Source organism: Anolis sagrei, chromosome 11, assembly GCF_037176765.1.
Source record: "Anolis sagrei isolate rAnoSag1 chromosome 11, rAnoSag1.mat, whole genome shotgun sequence".
Classification (NCBI taxonomy): domain Eukaryota; kingdom Metazoa; phylum Chordata; class Lepidosauria; order Squamata; family Dactyloidae; genus Anolis; species Anolis sagrei.
The window spans coordinates 33821764-33844923 of NC_090031.1; the positions used below are offsets into that span (position 1 = coordinate 33821764).

At 38.6% G+C, this 23160-nt stretch overlaps 2 protein-coding genes across 2 annotated transcripts in view; one reads left to right on the forward strand and one right to left on the reverse strand.

Annotated features, from left to right (window-relative positions):
- The window catches only part of EFCAB5 (EF-hand calcium binding domain 5), a 36391-nt gene extending 33444 nt beyond the window's left edge, over positions 1-2947 (reverse strand). Inside the window, exon 1 of the mRNA XM_067472180.1 lies at positions 2379-2947. Within this exon, the coding sequence (XP_067328281.1) occupies positions 2379-2944 (566 nt within the window). The 5' untranslated portion in view covers positions 2945-2947. The remainder of the gene's footprint in view (positions 1-2378) is intronic.
- Positions 2948-9235: 6288 nt separating this feature from the next.
- SSH2 (slingshot protein phosphatase 2) overlaps positions 9236-23160 on the forward strand; it is a 103414-nt gene continuing 89489 nt past the window's right edge. Inside the window, exon 1 of the mRNA XM_067472181.1 lies at positions 9236-9404. Within this exon, the coding sequence (XP_067328282.1) occupies positions 9342-9404 (63 nt within the window). The 5' untranslated portion in view covers positions 9236-9341. The remainder of the gene's footprint in view (positions 9405-23160) is intronic.

Below are 23160 nucleotides of genomic sequence, written 5' to 3' on the forward strand. Positions count from 1 at the left end.
GACCTCAGTTGGAGGAAGACCTCAGTGGGAGGTAGGCCTCAGTCTTAGTAGGCCTCAGTGTGAGAAGGCTTGGTGTGAGAAGCTTCAGTGAGAGAAGCCCCAGGTTGAAGGCCATTGTGGGAGGGAGGAAGTCCTCAGTGGGAGGAAGACCTCAGTGTGAGCTAGGCCTCAGTGTTAGTAGACCTCAGTGTGAGAAGGCCTGGTGTGAGAAGTCTCAGTGTGAGAAGCCCCAGGTTGAAGGCCATTGTGTGTGAAGGCTTCTTTGTGTAAAAATCTACTGTGTGAAGCTCCTGTATAAGAGGCTGTGTTACTTTGCCTTGGTGGGAGAAATGTCTCAGTCTGTGAGAAGGCCTCACAGTGTGAGGTAGGCTTTAGTCTGTTAGAGAAGGCCTCACAGTATGAGTAGGCCCTAGTCTGTAAGAAGCTTCAGTGAGAGAACCCCAGATTGAAGGCCTCGTGTGTAAAGCTGTGTATAAAGCTACTGTGTGAATCTCCAGTGTGAAGGTTGTCTGTTCTTCTCCACAGTCGCACAAGGTGGAGGATTCTTCTAGGTCATGTCATTTTGCCAGGTTGTCTTATGATCTGCCCACTCCACTTCTGATTCTGTCCATGGACTTCTGAGTTGCCCATTCTTGGTTTGCTCGAGGCATACCCTTGTGGGGGGGGGGGGGGGACCCAATTGGGATTTCCTGGTTTTCCTGCCCAGAGGGACACCCTTGCTGTTGCTGGGGGAACGTTAAGGGAAGTGGTGGTTCTCCTGAAACTTTCCCTTGATTTGAGTCTACTGGGAAGAGGCAGATAGCTATGCAGTGAGTGGCGTTCCCAGTGTTCAACTTTATTTCTCTCGCAATTGGCAGCAACTTCCCGTCGCACATCAGGGGAGCAATGCAGCTAGCTTATAGAGCAGTGTTTCTCAACCTTCCTAATGTCACGACCCCTTAATACACTTCCTCGTGTTATGGCGACTCCTCCAACCATAACATTATTTTTGTTGCTACTTCACAACTGTCATTTTGCTGCTGTTGTGAATCTTAATGTAAATATCTGGTATGCAGGATGTACGTTCTTTCATTGGACCAAATTTGGCATAAATACCCAATACGTCCAAATTTGAATACTGGTGGGATTGGTGGGAGGGATTGATTTTATCCCGTGGGAGTTGTAGTTGCTGGGATTTATAGTTCACCTACAATCAAAGAGAATTCTGAACTCCACTAATGATGGAATTGAACCAAACTTGGCACACAGAACTCCCATGACCAACAAAAAATACTGGAACGGTTTGGTGGACATTGCCCTTGAGTTTTGAAGTTGTAGTTCACCTACATCCAGAGAGCACTGTGGACTCAAGCAATGATAGATCTGGACCAAACTTGGCACGAATTCTCAATTGAGAACACTGGTGGAGTTTGGGGCAAATAGACCTTGACATTTGGGAGTTGTAGTTGCTGGGATTTATAGTTCACCTACTATCAAAGGGCATTCTGAACTCCACTAATGATGGAATTGAACCAAACTTGGCACCCAGAACGCCCACGACCAACAAGAAATACTGGAAGTTTTTGGTGGGCATTGATCTTGAGTTTGGGAGCTGTAGTTCACCTACATCCAGAGAGCACTGTGGACTCAAGCAATGATAGATCTGGACCAAACTTGGCACGAATTCTCAATTGAGAACACTGGTGGAGTTTGGGGCAAACAGACCTTGACATTTGGGAGTTGTAGTTGCTGGGATTTATAGTTCACCTACAATTAGAAAGCATTCTGAAAGCTAGCAATGATAGAATTGGGCCAAACATGGACTCAAGCAATGATGGATCTGGACCAAACTTGGCACGAATTCTCAATTGAGAACACTGGTGGGGTTTGGGGCAAACAGACCTTGACATTTGGGAGTTGTAGTTGCTGGGATTTATAGTTCACCTACTATCAAAGGGCATTCTGAACCCTACCAATGATTGAATTGGGCCAAACTTCCCACACAGAACACCCACGACCAACAGAAGATGCTGTTTTCTGACGGTCTTTGGCGACCCCTCTGACACCCCCTTGCGACCCCCAGGTTGAGAAACACTGTTATAGAGTCTTATCAACAGGTGTAGGTTTAAGACATCCTGTGATTACTCTGCATGTTTCCTTCAATGCTGTGTTCACCTGTGTCCCGTGGCAGACATGTGCCGAATGGTGCCTGCCCTGTTTGGTTCAGCTTCCCTTTTTGCTTTGGCTCAGCACTAAGATGACCAACTGTATGATGCAAATCGAATGCACACCCCAATTTCGGCAACGTCATTCATCCCCAAATAGGTAAGCACTCAATTTGAGCCAATACGGGACTTTTCGGATGAATGGGGATCAGCGGACGGGTCGGGCGCACTCACTTGTTTTGCGTGGTCTTGGGCACCTTGGTCTTCAGCTCCTCCGTGACGGCCTTCATGCCCCGCTGGTAGGGATCCAAGGTGGCCGAGATCTGGAAGGCCGGGTTGTTCCTCATCAGGTACTCCCCCAGGAAGGTAATGGGGTCGAACTTGCGGGGCTCCAGCTTCTCCAGAGCCTCCTTCCTCTCCGCCACACGTAGTAGCTTCTCCACTCCAGGGACCAAGGTGGGAAGGAGCTTGTCCAGGAGGTAAGCCCGCGTCTCCAAAGCCGCCCGCTCGTCGTCGAACCACTCTCGGGCCAGAACGTCCGGCGGCTCCTTCCTCTCCGTCTTCTTCTCCAAGGCCTTCTCCCGGTCGAACTTGTCCACTCGCCGATCCTGGAGGCCCAAAGCCCTCGCCTGGACGCTCTTGTAGAAGACGGCCTTCCACCGGGCGTCCGTTTGCGGAGAGAGCGGCCGGAAGACGACCGGCGGTGGCGGTGGCGGCAGCAACGTTTCCATCTCTGACGGCAACTCTTTTATTGTGCTTATCTCCGACTCGTCGTCTGCCCTGTCTAGTTCGGAAGCCATGCTTCACTCTGAAAGAGAGCCCAAGGACCCATGTAATATAATATATTGTATATACATATAATATTTGCATTATTATAATGGAATACAATATGATACTAATAATAATATGATATTATAATTGTATTCAGGAAAGCCTAGAGAAGACAATTATGCTGGGGAAAGTGGAAGATAAAAGGAAGAGGGGCTGACCAAGGGCAAGATGGATGGATGGCATCCTTGAAGTGACTGGACTGACCTTGAGGGAGCTGGGGGTGGTGACGGCCGACAGGGAGCTCTGGCGTGGGCTGGTCCATGAGGTCACGAAGAGTCGGAGACGACTGAATGAGTGAACAACAACAATTATATTATTTATATTACATATAATATATATATAATCTATATAAATAAAAATGTAGACCTCAGTGTGAGAAGGCCTCAGTGTGAGAAGACCTCAGTGGGAGAAAGACCTCAGTGTGAGAAGACCTCAGTGCGAGAAAGACCTCAGTGTCAGAAAGCCTCAGCGTGAGACGACCTCAGTGGGAGAAAGACCTCAGTGTCAGAAGACCTCAGTGTGAGAAGACCTCAGTGGGAGAAAGACCTCAGTGGGAGAAAGACCTCAGTGGGAGAAAGACCTCAGTGGGAGAAAGACCTCAGTGGGAGAAAGACCTCAGTGTGAGAAGACCTCAGTGTCAGAAGACCTCAGTGTCAGAAGACCTCAGTGGGAGAAAGACCTCAGTGTCAGAAGACCTCAGTGTGAGAAGACCTCAGTGGGAGAAAGACCTCAGTGTCAGAAGACCTCAGTGTGAGAAGACCTCAGTGGGAGAAAGACCTCAGTGTCAGAAGACCTCAGTGTCAGAAGACCTCAGTGGGAGAAAGACCTCAGTGTCAGAAGACCTCAGTGTCAGAAGACCTCAGTGGGAGAAAGACCTCAGTGTCAGAAGACCTCAGTGTCAGAAGACCTCAGTGGGAGAAAGACCTCAGTGTCAGAAGACCTCAGTGTCAGAAGACCTCAGTGGGAGAAAGACCTCAGTGTCAGAAGACCTCAGTGTCAGAAGACCTCAGTGGGAGAAAGACCTCAGTGTCAGAAGACCTCAGTGTCAGAAGACCTCAGTGGGAGAAAGACCTCAGTGTCAGAAGACCTCAGTGTCAGAAGACCTCAGTGGGAGAAAGACCTCAGTGTCAGAAGACCTCAGTGTCAGAAGACCTCAGTGGGAGAAAGACCTCAGTGTCAGAACGATGGAATTGAACCAAACATGGCACACAGTTCTCCCATGACCAACAGAAAATACTGGAAGGGTTTGGTGGACAATGCCCTTTGGCTTTGGAGTTGTAGTTCACCTACATCCAGAGATCACTGTGGACTCAAACAATGATGGATCTGGACCAAACTCTACACGAATACTCAGTATGCCCAAATGTGAACACTGGTGGAGTTTGGGGAAAATAGAATCTTGACATTTGAGAGTTGTAGTTGCTGGGATTTATAGTTCACCTCAAACAATGATGGATCTGAACCAAACTCTACACGAATACTCAATATGCCCAAATGTGAACACTGGTGGAGTTTGGGGAAAACAGAATCTTGACATTTGGGAGTTGTAGTTGCTGGGATTTATAGTTCACCTCAAATAATGATGGATCTAGACCAAACTCTACACAAATACTCAATATGCCCAAATGTGAACACTGGTGGAGTTTGAGGAAAATAGAATTTTGACATTTGAGAGTTGTAGTTGCTGGGATTTATAGTTCACCTACAATCAAAGAGCATTCTGAACTCCACCAACAATAGAATTGGGTCAAACTTCATACACAGAATCCCCATGCGGGCCACAGCAACGCGTGGCAGGGGACGGCTAGTATTACTAATAATATTACAATATAATAGTATAGTATAATATAGTAATATATCATACTGATATTGTACTATGCTAATAATATATTATATGTATGTTTTGATATGGTCAAAATTGACTAATCAATAAAGAATTATTGTTATTGTTGTTATATTATATGTATATATATCTTATAAGCCGCTCTGAGTCCCCTTCGGAGTGAGAAGGGTGGCATATAAATGTCGTAAATAAATCTATATAAATAAAAATGTAATGTTCGTTTGTGGGATTAACATAACTCAAAAACCACTGGATGAATTGACACCAAATTTGGACACAAGACACCTCTCAGGTCAACGAGTGGCCATCACTCATTAGAGTGGAAGAGACTTAAAAAACCAAAAAATAAAATATACATTGCAATGCATGCGCAAAACCACATATATACACATAGAGATGTAGCGTTATTATTATGCATATATTTGTATATATTTCAATATATAAATGATAGGAATTGTGGGCATTGGGGTCCAAAACAGCTGGAGGGGTGGCCCAAGTTGGCCCATGCCTGGTGTCGATCTATATGAAAATAGGAAGAGCGATAGAGCGCTCGGCACAAAGCCACTTACTTGGGGAGCCCTGGCCTCTCTGGCGCTCGCTCGTGGATGCTGTGTGTGTTTGGCTTTGCTAAGCAACCAAGCCCTTCACAGGCGGCTCACCCCCCTTCCCCCTTCGAGGCGGGCCACGTCCCACCAGGGTGACATCACTCAGTGGCTGGATTGATTGCAAAAGGGGGGACGAGAGAGGGAAAGGCATGATGTGCAGTTTGGCAAAGGACAGGCACATCCTCCTCCCTCTTAATGGACTTCTAGCCTCCCACCTTACATATATTATCATTATACTAGCCGTCCCCTGCCATGCGTTGCTGTGGCCCAGTCTGTGTATATGTGATTATGTGTACATATGTGTTTGTGCATATAGATAGATAGATAGGTTTATATGTGTGTGTGTATGTGTATATATATTTGTGTATTTGTGTGTTTATGTGTATGTATATTGTGTATATGTATGTACTTGTCTGTATGCATATTTGTGTGTATATGTGCATGTATGTGTGCATATGTGTGTATGTATGTGTACATGTATATGTGTGCTTAGGTATATGTATATGTGTATGTATGTGTGCATGTGTATATATGTGTGTTTGCATGTGTATATATATAGGTGTATATATGTGTGTGTATGTGTATGTATATTGTGTATATGTGCTTGTCTATATGCATATTTGTGTGTGTATATATATATATGTGTATGTATGTGTATAGGTGTGTGCATGTGTATATGTATATGTGTATGTATGTGTGCATATGTGTGTATGTATGTGTACATGTATATGTGTGCTTAGGTATATGTATATGTGTATGTATGTGTGCATGTGTATATATGTGTGTTTGCGTGTGTATATATATAGGTGTATATATGTGTGTGTATGTGTATATATCTTTGTGTATTTGTGTGTTTGTGTGTATGTATATTGTGTATATGTGCTTGTCTATATGCATATTTGTGTATATATATATGTGTGTGTATGTATGTGTTTATGTGTGTGCATGTGTATATGTATATGTGTATGTATGTGTGCATATGTGTGTATATATGTGTACATGTATATATGTGTACATGCTTAGGTATATGTATATGTGTATGTATGTGTGCATGTGTATATATGTGTGTTTGAGTGTGTGTGTGTGTATGTTACATGTAATATAAATATATAATTATAATATGATATTATAATTATATATTTATATTACATGTAATATTACTAATAATATTACAGTATAATTGATTTAGTGAAATATAGCAATATTTAAAACTGATATTGTATTATGTTAATAATATATTGTATGTATATATACCTTGTAAGCCGCTCTGAGTCCCCTTTAGGGTGAGAAGGGCGGCATATAAATGTCGTAAAATAATTAAATAAATATGTGTATGTATATATATTTGTGTAATGTAATGCAATGCAATACTAATAATAATACAATATAATAATAATATATAATAATAGCAAATGATAAAACTAATATTGTGCTCTTCTAATAATATTATATTGTAAAACCTGACACACACACACACACACATATATATATATATATATATATATATATATATATAATGTAATATAATATATTGCTATTATTATTATAATTGTATTGTATTATTATTAGTATGATGTTGTATGTGCATATAATATTGATTAAAATGTAATGTAATGCAATGTCATACTAATAATAATACAATATAATATTGATTCTAATATAACCTAATACAATATCATGCTAATAAATATACAATATAATAATAATAATAATAATAATATATAATAATATTGTGATATAGTAATGCTAATATAGTCAATATTATACTACTGATAATATATAATGATAACATTATTTTATTATTGTATTGTTGTTTGTATACATTGTATATCTTCTGTATTTTAAGTTGTAAGGTTTTGGATGGTGAGATCAAGCGGGATATAAATCAATAGAGACATAATCAGGAGCCTGAATCTCTCAATATTAAACATAATGTAATGCAATGCCATACTAATAATAATACAATATAATAATAGTAAATGATAATACTAATATTGTGCTCTGCTAATAACATAATATATTATAATTATAATATATTATAATATAATACAATATCATACTAATAATAATAAAATATAATATTGATTATAATATAATGTAATACAATATCATGCTAATAAAAATACAATATATAAAAATAGTAATATTTTGATATAGTTATACTAATATAATCAATATTATACTACTGATAATATATCATCATCATCATCATTTAATAACTTATTATTACATATAATATAACTTATTATATTATATAACTTATTATATATAATAATACTATTTATTATAATATTATTATTATTTTTATTATTATTATAGTATTATTATGATACTATTTATTATATTATTATTATATAACATTATATTATATAATATTATATATAATGATAATACTATTTATTATTGTATATTAGTAACTTATTATTATATATAATATAACTTATTATATTATATAACTTATTATTATATATAATATTACTATTTATTATAATACTATTTAATACTATTTATTATTATTATTATAGTATTATTATAATACTATTTATTATTATATTATTATTATATAACATTACATTACATAACTTATTATTACATGTAATCATACTATTTATTATAATACTATTTATTATTGTTATTATAGTATTATTATAATACTATTTATATTATTATTATATAACTTATTATATTATATAACATTATTATATATAATACTATTATAATACTATTTATTATTATTATTATAGTATTATTATAATACTTTTTATTATTATATTATTATATAGCTTATTACATTATATATCTTATTATTACATATAATAATACTATTTATTATAATACTATTTATTATTATTATTACAGTTGTATTATAATATTATTTATTATATTATTATTATATAACTTATTATATTATATATCTTATGATTACATATAATAATACTATTTTTTATAATACTATTTATTATTATTATTATTATAGTATTATTATAAAACTATTTATTATATTATTATTATATAACTTATTACATTACATAACTTATTATTATATATAATAATACTATTTATTATAATACTATTTATTATTATTATTATAGTATTATTATAAAACTATTTATTATATTATTATTATATAACTTATTACATTACATATTATTACATATAATACTATTTATTATAATACTATTTATTATTATTATTATAGTATTATTATAATACTATTTATTATATTATTATATATAACTTATTACATTACATAACTTATTATTACATATAATAATACTATTTATTATAATACTATTTATTATTATTATTTAACTTAATATTATATAACTTATTATTATATATAATATAACTTATTATATCACATAACGTATTATTATTTAATCTATTATTATTTAACTTATTATTATATGTAATAATGCTATTTAATACTATCTATCATTATTATTATTATTATTATAGTATTATTACAATACTATTTATTATATTATTATTATATAACTTATTACATTATACAACTTATTATTATATATAATGATAATACTATTTTATTATTGTATTGTTGTTTGTATCCATTGTATATTTGCTGTAAGGTTGTAAGGTTTTGGATCTAAATCAATAGAGACCTGACTCTCTCACCCCAAAAGGCCAGCCTCCTCTGCTTTGGCAGCGCGAGGGTTAACCCTCTTCGGTGGGCGGGGCCAAGGGCCGGGTGGGCGGGGCGACGGGAGGGAGAGGGGCGCGCGAGGCGTTGGGGAGGGCGTGGCCTAGCCGCGGCGGCGGTTGACAGGTGGCGCATGCGCGCTGGCGCCTCATTGTACCCGGCCGCTCCTCAGTCGGCGGGAGAGCGTCGGAGGGGGAGGACGCGCGCGGGGTCTCTCCCCATGGAGTAGGGAAGGCCGAGCCCGGCCGGCCGCCCCGATGGCGCTGGTGACGGTGCAGCGCTCGCCCACCCCCAGCGCCACCTCCAGCCCCTGCGCTTCGGTGAGTGAGTCGCTCTCTCGCTCGCTCGGGGAGTCAGTCGCTGAGGAGAAAGAGGCAGGGGAGCCGCCAAGGCGCATGCGCAAAGGCGCCCGCCGGGCTGGCCCGCGCCCTTGCGCATGCGCCGCGGCTCGCCCTCTCCCTCAAACCCCCCCTCCCACCCCTGCTTCTCTTTTGGAGGTGTTTTGTCCCCCTCCCCTCGCCGTCCTCCCTTTCCCCCTTCTCCTTCTCTGCAACAGCTGCAAGGAGGAGAAACCATTCATTCATTCATTGAATCCACAAAACTCTGAATTAATTATGAATCTAAAGGGTTTTTTTAAAAAAAAAATCCCTTCTTATTATTTTTTAATTACCTAAATGATTAATTGGGGAAGAGATCAGAGAGATAATTTAGGCCAAACTGTTGCATCTCTGTTTGGATTTCAAATTTGCAGCTCTTCTCTTCCTCTGTCATTCATATAATATACTCTTGATTAGGTTTGGGTTCAAATATCTCTCAGATAATATATATTATATATATAATTTAAAATGATTATTTATAATTATTATTATTATTATTTATAATATTTATAATAAATATTATAAATATAATAATATTTATTATAATAATAAGACTACTTAATAACAATAACAACAATAATTCTTTATAATATTCATAATAAATATAATTTGTAATATAATAAATATCTCTCCGATAATATAAAATATATAATTTTAAAAGATAATAATAATAAGACTACTTAATAACAATAATAATATTTTATAATATTTATAATAGATATGATTTATAATATAATAAATATCTCTCAGATAACATAATATATATAATTTAAAAAGATAATAATAATAATACTACTTAATAACAATAACAATAATAATACTTTATAATATTTATAATAATATTAGAAATATAATATTATTTATAATAATAATAAGACTACTTAATAACAATAATAATACTTTATAATATTTATAATAAATATAATAATATTTATAGTAATAATAAGACTACTTAATAGCAATAACAATAATAATACTTTATAATATTTATAATACATATTCTAAATATAATAATATTTGTGATAATAAGACAACTTAATAACAATAATAATAAATATAATATTTATAATAATACTACTTAATAACAATAACAATAATACTTTATAATATTTATAATAAATATTATAAATATAATAATATTTATAATAATAAGACTACTTAATAACAATAACAATAATAATACTTTATAATATTTATAATAAATATTATAAATATAATATTTATAATAATAATAAGACTACTTAATAACAATAACAATATCTGATTGCCCCCTGATACGATAAATAAAATAAATAAATAACAATAAGAAAACTTTATAATAATAATACAATTTAATAATAATAATAACTATATTTATAATAGGATTAAAGCTTTATAATAATAATAATAAGACTACTTAATAACAATAACAATGTCTGGTTGCCCCTGACACGATAAATAAAATAAATAAATAACAATAAGAAAACTTTATAATAACGATACAACTTAATAATAATAATAACTATATTTATAATAGGATTAAAGGTATATTACTCGCCCTGAGTCCCCCTCCCCCGGGGAGGTTGAGAAAGGTGAGGTACAAATATCTTAAAATAAATAATGAAGAAATATATTTTATATTACATGTAATAATACTAATAATATTACAGTATAGTAGTATAGTACAATATCGTAATATACAATACTAACATTATATTGCAGTAACATATAATATTGATAATATTATAATGCAATATGATATAATGCTAATACTTATACAGTATAATTGTTTATTATATATTACACGTAACATTACTAATAATATTACAGTATAGTGGTATAGTACAATATCGTAATATATAATACTAATATTATATTGTATACACATAATATTGATGATAGTATTATAATGCAATACAATATAAGACTAATAATAATACAGTATAATAATTGTATATTATATATTACATATTATTACTAATAATGTTACAGTATAGTGGTATAGTACAATATCATAATATATAATACTAATATATTGTATACACATATAATATTGATAATACTATTATAATACGATATAATAATAATAGTACTGTATAATTGTTTATTATATATTACAAATAATATTACTAATAATGTTATAGTGCTGTAGTACAATATCGTAATATATAATACTAATATTACATTGTATACACATAATATTGATGATAGTATTACAATGTAATACAATATAAGACAAATAATTATACAGTATAATTGTATATTATATATTACATGTAATATTAATAATAATATTACAGTATAGTGGTATAGTACAATATAGTTATATATAATACTAATATTATATTGTATACACATATAATATTGATAATATTATTTTAATATAATACAATATAATAATATATACTATAATTGTATATTATATATTACATGTAATATTACTAATAATATTACAGTATAGTGGTATAGTACAATATAGTAATGTATAATACTAATATTATATTGTATGCACATGTAATATTGATAATAGTATTATAATGTAATACAATGTAAGACTAATAATCATACAATATAACAATTGTATGTTATATATTACATGTAATATTACTAATAATATTACAGTATATTTGTGTAGTACAATATAGTAATATATACTAATGTTGTGCTATGCTAATAATATTGTGCTATGCTAATAAAATATTGTATACACATATAATATTGGTTATATTATAAGGTAATGCATTATAATACTAATGTTAATACAATATAATTATTTTTATATTACATGTAATATAACTAATAATATTGCAGTATAGTGGTGTAGTACAATATAGTAATATATAATACTAGTGTTGTGCTGTGCTAATAATATATATTGTATACACATATAATATTGGTTATATTATAAGGTAATATAATATGATACTAATGTTACACGGTGAGGCCGCAGACCATATTTTTGGTCTTGCGGACCACTGGTAGACCATGGACGACAGGTTGGAAAGCACTGGTTTAGGCCAATATATTTCGGGCTCGGAAATATATTGGCAGCCAGTGTAGGTGCTGTAACTGGGGTGGTATGCTCCCTGGATCCAGCACCTGTCAATAACCTGGCTGCAGATGTCTGAAGTAGTTGGAGTTTCCAGGCACTTTTTAAGGGCAGCCCCACATAGAGCCCGTTACAGTAGTCTAAATGGGATGTAACTAAGGGATGTAACCAAAAAGTCACTCAGAGTGACTTACAACCATGAAATAAAATGTACTAGATAATAATAATAATAATAATAATAATAATAATAAACTTTGTTTATATCCCGCTCCCTCTCCAAAAGGAATCTGGGTGGCTTACAACAAAATTAAATCATAACAAATACCTAAGCCAAAGCAGAAAGGAAGGACATAATATATAACCAATAATCATATAATATAAATTATATATATTATTATATATATTATATATATTATTATATGATATGACCCTCTGCTTCTGCTGGCTTTTAATGGTTATTATTCAATATAATTGCTTATTTTAATTTAGTGTATATAATGTTCAGTATTGTTCTTTGTTTAGATTTGTTATGGTTTTCGTTTTATATAGGAATTGAATGTCTGCCTGTTGTGTTGGAAACCACCCTGAGGGATACAAATAAATAATAATAATAATAATAATAATAATAATAATAATAACTGGAATATATGGCAGTGTGGACTCAGATAACCCAATCCAAAGTTAATATTGTTGGATTTTCTGCCTTGATATTCTGCGTTATATGGCTGTGTGGAAGGGCCCTGGGATACTTTAGCCCAGAGTGTTGCATGTCTATTTTCTTTTAATACACAGGTATGCATTTAATTAATTGCCAATCGTGAAGATTCTGCCGAAGGAAGAGCTCTGAGGGATATTATTATTATATTCCACAATTAACTCTTGATTGAGACACAAAGGCCAACGTATGGTACCTCTGTTGGCTTTATTTTGCAATCTTTCAGCACTGTTCTCCTATTTATCAATGGAATTAATTGCAGAAATCTTAACAGAGGAAAGAACTGTGAGCTCAAATGGTTGCGTCTTTGATTTTATTTTCAGTTTCATTATGATTATTGATCATCTAAAGTGTGAGTGTGTCCTTTATGGGGAAAGATGGTGCATGTGGGATGTACTTACTTGCTTATACTTAGGCAATTATTTCTTTATTTATTGTATTGTCGAAGGCTTTCATGGCTGGAATCACTAGGTTCTTCTGGGTTTTTTCGGGCTATAGGGCCATGTTCTAGAGGCATTTCTCCTGACGTTTCGCCTGCATCTATGGCAAGCATCTTCAGAGGTAGTCTTTATTTATTTATTGACAACAGAGCGGCTTACAACTAAAAAGAAAATACAATATATTATATTATTATCATAGCACAATGTTAATATTATATATTACTATATTGTACTATGACATTATACTGTAATATTATTAGTAATATTACATTTAATATAAAATATATAACTATAATATCCCTCGTTGTCCCTGTATGATGACCTTCCAAGTGCAGTGTCTTAGGTGACTGTGGAGCCCTATTCTTGATCCACATGTTGTTCCACATTGAGCACATCGCTTTCTAAGCGGAAGGTGGTCCCAGTCAGGGTTAGTCTGATGTGCCTTTCTCTTGGCACGTTTCTCTGTTTGGCCCTCCATTCGTGCCTTTTCAAATTCCGCAGCACTGCTGGTCACAGCTGACCTCCAGCTAGAGCGCTCTTGATCTGCATGTTCTCCTACAGCGAAGAAATTGATTTCCATTTGGAAGGCACCTGAATTGTCCTTTGATCCCCGCACAACCTTGTCTTCTGCCGATTCTGGTGCTGACTCTGGTCTTGTGATTCTGCTACAGAGCAGCAGAGAGGATTTCCTCTTTAGGATATTGGGATGCCGCTCAGATTTCTGCTTACTGTTTGGTTTCATTTGAGCGGGCCCAGGTCACTGATGTAGGTGAGCCGTTTGCTAGAAATCACTTTGGGAATGAACTGAACTGAATTAAACGAGCGACTAAGGCTTTGGTTCGTTTTCCTCCAGCGGTCACTGCGGCCATAAGGACGGAATGGTCACTGCGGCCATAAGGACGGGCTCTCTTAAATACCTTTTTGATTTTCTCATGAGGCTTTCCCCAAGTGACAATGATGTTACCATTAGGAGGCTCTTTCCCTTCCACTTCACCTGCTTCGCTATTAATGCTAACGAGCTCCGTTTATTGCCTCCTAAAGTATGGTTTTATGCAAATGTTGCAGTGTCCGAGGAGCGTTCGCGGGAGGGTCAAGCGAGCTGGAATGTCCTTGGGCCGAGAAGAAGAGCTCTGGGCCTTTCTGGTTGCAAGAGTGACATTTAGTAAGAAATTCAGCAAATGTACTCACATAGTTGGAATTTTGTGCTTAGCTTTAGTTTAGTTAACGGCACTCCATGCAGTCATGCCAGCCACATGACGTTGGAGGTGTCTACGGACAACGCCGGCTCTTCGGCTTAGAAATGGAGATGAGCACCACACCCCAGAGTCGGACTGGACTTCATGTCAGGGGAAAACCTTTACTGGGTTGTTGTAGATTTTTTCGGGCTATATGGCCATGGTCTAGAGGCGTTCTCTCCTGACATTTCGCCTGCATCTATGGCAAGCATCCTCAAAGGTAATGAGGTCTGTTGGAACTAGGAAAAAGGGCTTATATATCTGTGGAATGACCAGGGTGGGACAAAGGACTCTTGTCTGCTGGAGCTAGGTGTGAATGTTTCAACTGACCACCTTGATTAGCATATAATGGCCTGACAGAGCCTGGAGCAAACTTTTGTTGAGAGGTGATTAGATGTCCTTGTTTGTTTCCTCTCTGTTGTTGTGCTGTTGCAATTTCAGTGTTTTTATGAATGATGGTTACTTGTTGGCCGGATAAGTTTATGGTGTCCAAATTTGGAGTCAATTCGTCCAGTTGTTTTTGAGTTATGTTAATCCCACAAACAAACATTATTTATATTTATTTATATAGACTAGCTGTCCCCTGCCATGCATTGCTGTGGCCCAGTCTGTGTATATGTGTTTTGTTTCTGTATATATGTGTGTATATATTTGTGCATATGTGTATATATGTGTGTTTGTGTATATATGTGTGGTTTTGTAGCGTCTTTTTGCTTTTTAGGCTTTTTAAGCCCCTTCCGCTGTGTTTTTCAGTCTTTTTATGATTGATGGTCACTTGTTGGCCTGAGAGGTGTATTGTGTCCAAATTTGGTGTCAATTCATCCAGTAGTTTTTGAGTTATTTTAATCCCAAAAACGAAAATTACATTTTTATTTATATAGACTAGCTGTCCCCTGCCATGTGTTGCTGTGGCCCAGTCTGTGTATAGTGTTTTGTTTGTGTATATATGTGTGTATATATTTGTGCATATGTGTATATATGTGTGCTTGCGTATATATGCGTGGTTTTGTAGCGTCTTTTTGCTTTTTAGGCTTTTTAAGTCCCTTCCGCTGTGTTTTTCGGTCTTTTTATGATTGATGGTCACTCGTTGGCCTGTTAGGGTTGTAGTGTCCAAATTTGGTGCCAATTCATCCAGTAGTCTTTGAGTTATGTTAATCCCACAAACGAACATTACATTTTTATGTATATAGATAACAGCAGCTCATCTATCCTTCTATTTTAGTCCCACCACAAAGAAAGAAACACACAGTTTTGCATAAAATACTAGTGTTTGCACAAGTCCAGGCCTGTTTTGGAAGAAGAAGGAAGCCTTCAATGCAGCCTGTATTTCGAAGATATTACCCTATGTGAAATGAAGAAAACAGAGAGGAGAAGCATGTGATCCTGCATGTGTGTGTTTGTGTGTGTGCAGCAATGGAAAGACAGGCAGCCTTCCTGCCAAGGAAGAGCAAGATGCCTGCTTTGCCTGCCTCTGTTAAGGCTCCCTTTCGGAGAATCGAAAGATGAACGAAACGCATGAATGAACCAATGGGCTTCAGTTGCCCAGGGAGACCTGCAAAAAAAAGGACTACAAGTCGGCAATAGCGTGCGCTGATATGAAGCTGACATGCTCAGACCACCCCAAAATGCTTAGCATATCGTAGGGAAAGGCAGGTAGCCTTTGGAAGGAGGCGCCTAGGTGGGGCTGAAGACTCTTATTTTGGAACCGGGTGGGAATTGGGGGACCAAATGAACAAGGCACCTTTTGAAAGATGACAAGTCTTTGCAAATCAGAGGGAAGGCATAAGCAGAAGGGCAAGTAATATTCATTGTGTTGTTGTGTGTTTTCCAGGCTGTCTGGCCATGTCCCAGAAGCATTCCCTCCTGACGTTTCTCCTGCATCTGTGGCAGGCATCCTCAGAGGTTGTAGAGTCTGTTGGGAACTAGGAAAATAGGGTTTATTTATCTGTAGAATGTCCAAGGTATGGGAAACAAACAAACAGTCAACTCTCAACAAAGGATTTCCCCAGGCAGTAAGAAGGCACACCTTGAAAACTGCTAGGCCATTAAATGCTAATCAAGGTGGCCAATGGCAACATTCTCACCTACATCCAACACCCAAGTGTTCTTTCTCCCATCCTGATCATTATTCCACGGATATATAAACCCCGGACAAGAAACAATCAGGGACAGCTGATCACCTCTCAACAAAGGATTCTCTCAGGCACTAAGAAGTGACACCTTGAAAACGTCTTGGCCATTCAATGCTAATCAAGGTGGCCAATGGCAACATTCACACTGACGTCCAATAGACAAGAGTTTGTTCTCCCACCCTGGTCGTTATTCCACAGATATATAAACCCCGGACAAGAAACAATCCGGGACAGCTAACCACCTCTCAACAAAGGATTCCCTCAGGCAGTAAGAAGTCACACCTTGAAAACTGCTGGGCCATTCAATGCTAATCAAGGTGGCCAACGGCAACATTCACACTGACGTCCAACAGACAAGAGTTTTTTCTCCCACCCTGGTCATTATTCCACAGATATATAAACCCTGGACAAGAAACAATCCGGGACAGCTGATCACCTCTCAACAAAGGATTCCCCCAGGCATTAAGAAGCCACACCTTGAAAACTGGTAGGCTCCTAAATACTAATCAAGGTGGCCAATTGAAACATTCATTCTGACCTCCAACAGACAAGAATTCTTTCTCCCACCCTGGACATTATTCCACAGATACATCAACCCCATTTTCCTAGGTCCTCCAGGTGATTTTATGGTACGTTTCGGCTGGATGTTGGCCGTAGAGTTGAGCTGGAGGACTGGTGGTGTCCTCTTGGAGCCTTCTTTGAGATGCTTCCACTGGACGTCCTTTGTTCAGTGGGCTTTGGTATTGCTCTAGAAGATTCTTGCAAAGATTGAGATGGGCGTGGGTGCAGATCCAGACGCAAGAGGCACGCAACCCCTCCAGGCTTACCAGTTATGAAAAATTGGGTTTGGCCCTTTGGTATTTACAGTTGAAATACTTGGTCTTTTTTCTTACTCTTTTTTTTTCCCCCAAGGCAAACAGGGTGCCCAATCCTCCGCTGCGCCTCCATGGCCCGTTTTCTCTTCTCCAATCTTCATTTTTTGCCCGAGGGCAAGGGAGGCGCTTGACCCAGAAGAGAGTGGAGACGCTTGTCTTACTTCTGGCAAAGGCCAATTTCCTCCTCGGCTGCTTTCCCCCCCTGCGCTCCCCCAAAACATAGGAAATATTGAAATGTCGCCCTTTCAAAGGCCACATTCTTCTCCGAAATTAGTCACGGGGAGGTCGGGACCATAGCTTTCAGTACTGAGTGAATGGCTGGGGATGAGCAGAGCCTGGCAGCTATCAAGAGGGTCTCAGATGAGACTATAGAAGGGAAGCATTGCCCTGTGTTCACATTGTTTGGCTGGACAAGGATCTCATATTGGGAAAAGGACGTCTTCAGGCCCGGTGATGCAATGGGTTAAACCCCTGTGCCGGCAGGACTGAAGACCGGCAGGTTGGAGGTTCAAATCTGGGAGAGCACGGATGTGCTCCCTCTGTCAGCTCCAGCTCCCCATGCGGGGACATGAGAGAAGCTTCCCACAAGGATGGTCAAACATCAAAACATCCAGGCAACGTCCCCTGGGCAATGTTCTTGCAACGTCCTTGCAAACGGCCAATTCTCTCACACCTGAAGGGACTTCCAGGCAACGTCCCCTGGGCAACGTCCTTGCAGACGGCCAATTCTCTCACACCAGAAGCGACTTCCAGGCAACATCCCCTGGGCAATGTCCTTGCAAACGGCCAATTCTCTCACACCAGAAGCGACTTCTGGGCAACATCCTTGCAGACGGCCAATTCCCTCACACCAGAAGCGACTTCCGTGCAACGTCCCCTGGGCAACGCCCTTGCAGATGGCCAATTCTCTCACACCTGAAGCGACTTCTGGGCAATGTCCTTGCAAACACACTCAAAATTATTATATTGGAGCCCCTGGCAGAGCAGTGGATTAAACCCTTGTGCCGGCAGGACTGCTGACTAACAGGTCAGCGGTTTGAATCCTGGAAGAGTGGGTTGAGCTCCCTCTGTCAGCTCCAGCTCCCCATGTGAGGACATGAGAGAAGCCTTCCACAGGGATGGCAAAACATAAGACTATCCAGGCAATGTCCTCTGGGCAACATCCTTGCAGACAGTCAATTCTCTCCTGACACAAAAAAGGGGCTGAAGGAGAAGATGCCTTGGGAGTAGGTGCCACCAGAGGCCCCAAAGGTGCCCTGAGCCAATCAAAATACCAGGGCCGGGTTCAGATTCCATCTCCTGGATGCCAGCCACACCAAGTTCCTGAGCCACATTGCAATGGCTGTTCTCCTTGGGAGCAACAAGGGTTTGCCTGGCTCGTGCCAAGAAAAATGCCCCACCGTGAGATTGCGTATTTGGGGCAACAAGGGTGGCAAAGAGTCAAGAGTGAAGCCTTCCGTCTGATTAAGACATAATGATCTGTCTCGCTTGGGTAGGCGGGGTGTGAATCACATCCTTCCCTCAGCCCTCGGTCTTACCACTGAGAGAGCAGAGGCACTCGTTATAGCATTTTGATATCTTTCCAGAAAGTATTATTTGTTTGTTTGGAGCCTGGTTGTTTTTCCCTGACCGCATTCTTTCGTCCTAAGGAATCGGTAGAGACATGCCTTGCCTTCGGGGGTTCCGTAAGGAAAAGGAAGGAAGAGAAAACACCAGTTTGAACAACCATGGAGGAGCCCTCAGTGGCCAGCAGGACTGCTGACCGAAAGGTCGGCGGTTCAAATCCGGGGAGTGGTGTGAGCTCCCATCTGTCAGCGCCAGCTCCTCATACGGGGAAATGAGAGAAGCCTCCCACAGGATGGGAAAGCATCTGGGCAACATCTCTTGGGCAACGTACTTGCAGACGGCCAATTCTCTCACACCAGAAGCAACTTGCGGTTTCTCAAGTTGCTCCTGGTACGAAAAAACAAAACAAAAACAAACCCAAAACAACCACGTTATCTTTGGCTAACCCAGTGAATGGGCTGGGAAGCAAAAACCCGCAAAACAGCAAGTCCGTGAAAAAAGAATCGCAAAGTAGTGAGGGAACACTGTACACATTTTTCGGTTTTATGACGATCATGTTTATATATGTACTAGCTGTCCCCGCCACGCGTTGCTGTGGCCAACCTTCCCTCCTTCTTTCTCTCCTTCTTTCTTTCTCTCCTTCCCTCCGTCTTTCCTTCCTTCCCTCTTTTTCTTTCCCTTCTTCTTTCTTCCTTCTCTACCAGTTTCTTTCCTTGCTTCTTTTGCTCTTTGGTTCCATCCTTCCTTGTCTCCTTCCTTCCCTTCTTCTTCCTCTCTTTGGTTCCTTCCTTCCTTCCCTCTCTCTTTCCTTCCTTCTTTCACTTTTTTATTTTCTTCTCTTTCTTCCTTCTCTATCTTTCTCTCTTTCCCTTCCTCATTCCCTCCTTCTTTCCCTCTTTCTCTCCTTCCTCCTCTCCTTCCTTCCCCCTTTCTGTGTATATGTGTTTTGTGTGTGCATATATGTGTGTATATATTTGTGTATATGTGTGTGTTCATTTATTTATGTGGTTTTGCGTATGAGTTGTAATGTATTTTTAAAGGTCTCTTCTGCTGTGCTTTTCAGTGTTTTTTATGAGTTATGGTCACTCCTTGGGTCAGTAGGTGTCTTGTGTCCAAATTTGGTGTCAATTCGTTCAGTGGTTTTTGAGTTCTGTTAATCCCACAAACGAACATTACATTTTTATTTATATAGACTAGCTGTCCCCTGCCATGCATTGTTGCGGCACAGTCTGGTGATCTGGAAAATAAAGTAATGGTTTCTTATATATGTAATTCCTTTCTGCTTGTGGGTAAACAGTTTTTCTTGTTGTTTTTATGTTGGTGTTGATGTGGAGATTGTCTGGTTTGGCTACTCTGAAACATGCAACATATAATTGTCTTTCTTGGGGTCCCTTTCAAATCTGTGATACTACATCTGTGTGTGTGTGTGCAAGAGAAAATCTTATATATCTATCTCTATCTATGGCTGGATGGCTCTTTGTCAGGAGGACTTTGATTACGTTTTCTTGCCCTGATGAAGGGAGTTGGACTTGGGTGGCCTTAAGTATTTTCTGTTGATCATGGGGGTTCAGTGTGGGAAGTTTGCCCCGATACTGTCATTCGTGGGGTTCAGAACACTCTTTGATTGTAGGTGAACTGTGAATCCCAGTGACTACAACTCCCAAATGTCAAGGTCTATTTTCCCCAAACTCAATCTGTGTTCATATTTGGGCGTATTGAGTACTTGTGCCAAGTTTGGTCCAGATCTATCATTGTTTGAGTCCACAGTGCTCTCTGGATGGAGGTAAACTGCAACTCCCAAACTCAAGGTCAATGCCCACCAAACCCTTCTAGTGTTTTATAAATAATAATAATAAAATGTATTTGTACCCCGCTACCATCTCCCCAAGGGACTCGGTGCAACTTACATGAGGCCAAGCCCCGCAATACATCAGTAAAACAATAACAACAGTAATACAAAACAATAAAATAAAACTCATAAACAAAAAAATAAGCATTAAACATTAAGAGTAACGCAACAACATTTAGAAACCTATGGCTGGGCCAAATGTTTTCTGTTGGGCATGGGAGTCCTGTGTGCCAAGATTGGTTTAATTCCATCATTGGTGGAGTTCAGAATGCTCTTGGATTGTAGGTGTGCTATAAATCCAAGCAACTACATCTCCCAAATGACAAAATCATTTTTTTCAGTGAAGGACATACATTGGGTTGTTTTGTGTCCAAAATTGGTGTCAATTGGTCCAGTGGTTTTTGAGTTCTGTTAATCCCACAAACGAACATTACATTTTTGTTTATATAGATAGATGGCTCTATCTCGCTGCCATGGATTCACACGATTCTATTTGCTGAAGAGTTGGCCCAAGAAGGGCCCGATCCACGCCAGCAACAGAATCTAATGGATGTCCGAGAGCCTGGCTGACGTCCAGCGAATGCTGGGATGCCCCTTGCACTTAAACCTGGCCTTCTAATTGCCTAATTCCATTAACGGATGGGCCAGTAATCTGGCTTTGTAACCGGGCACCGGGATATTGGGCTCAGACTGGCTGCCTATCCCTTGATATCTTCCAGGGTTCAATATTGCCACCACAAGACCTGTGAAGTCTATATTTTTTAAAAATCCATGTAATTCCCATAATCCCTGACCAATACTGGATGTAAACTGGAGCGAATGAGGCCTTTGGTGAGGCAGAAATACAGTCGGGCGTTGTTGTCTGGTGACCGTGTCTTTCTCTGGCCTCCTCTTTCCAAAATGTACGCTCTCCAGATTTCAGCAAAGGCGTCCTTTCTTTCTTTCTTTCCTCCTCCAAACGATGCCTGGAACGAATGCTTTCCATGCCTCGTGTTTTTGTTGGGTTTCGCTTTTGGATGCTTGTTCCTGCTTCGTGTTTGGCCTCCGTCTTTCGGAACCCGGCAGAGAAGGGATGTGGTCTGAGCTGCATTCGGATCGGAAACCAGGCGTTGCTCCCTCTCCGCGTTTGCTTCTCTCGGACTCTTTTCTCAGCCTCTGGCTGCTCTTCGTGACTTTGGCAACCAACCGTCAGAGAAGTCCCAAAGTTCAGCTCCGGTGACGCTGAATGGCCCTGCCAAAAAGGGTGTGTGTGTGTGTGTGTATATGTGTGTGTTCATGCTTCTCTTCCTTTTTTTCATATTTCCTGCAGGGTGGAGTCTGTTTTGACTTGAGTCAGTGACTAATGAGTTGCACATGGCCATTGAATCAGGGAGCGAGTTTTCTTCCGCCTGCCAATGAGTAGCTTGGGAAACAGGCACACACACACACACACACACAGAAGAATCATAGAGTTGGAAGGGACCCTCAGGGGCCATCTAGTCTAACCCCATTCTGCCAGGCAGGAGGACACCATTCTCCCTCTTGAATTGCTTTGGCCAATTTTAGCCCAGCCCTCCGTTCTCTTAAGGCAGCGTTTCTCAATCTGGAGGTCGAAACCCGCTGGAGGGGGGTCTCAAGGGGGTGTCAGAGTACACCCCCTTGTACACAGTATTTTCTGTTGGTCATAGGGATTCTGGGTGGGAAGTTTGGCCCAATTCTATCATTGGTTGGATTCATAATGTTCTTTGATTATAGGTGAACTATAAATCCCCTCAACTACAACTCCCAAATGCCAAGGTGTATTTCCCCCAAACTCCACCAGTGTTCACATTTGGGCACATTGGGTATCCATGCCAAGTTTGGTCCAGATCCATCATTCC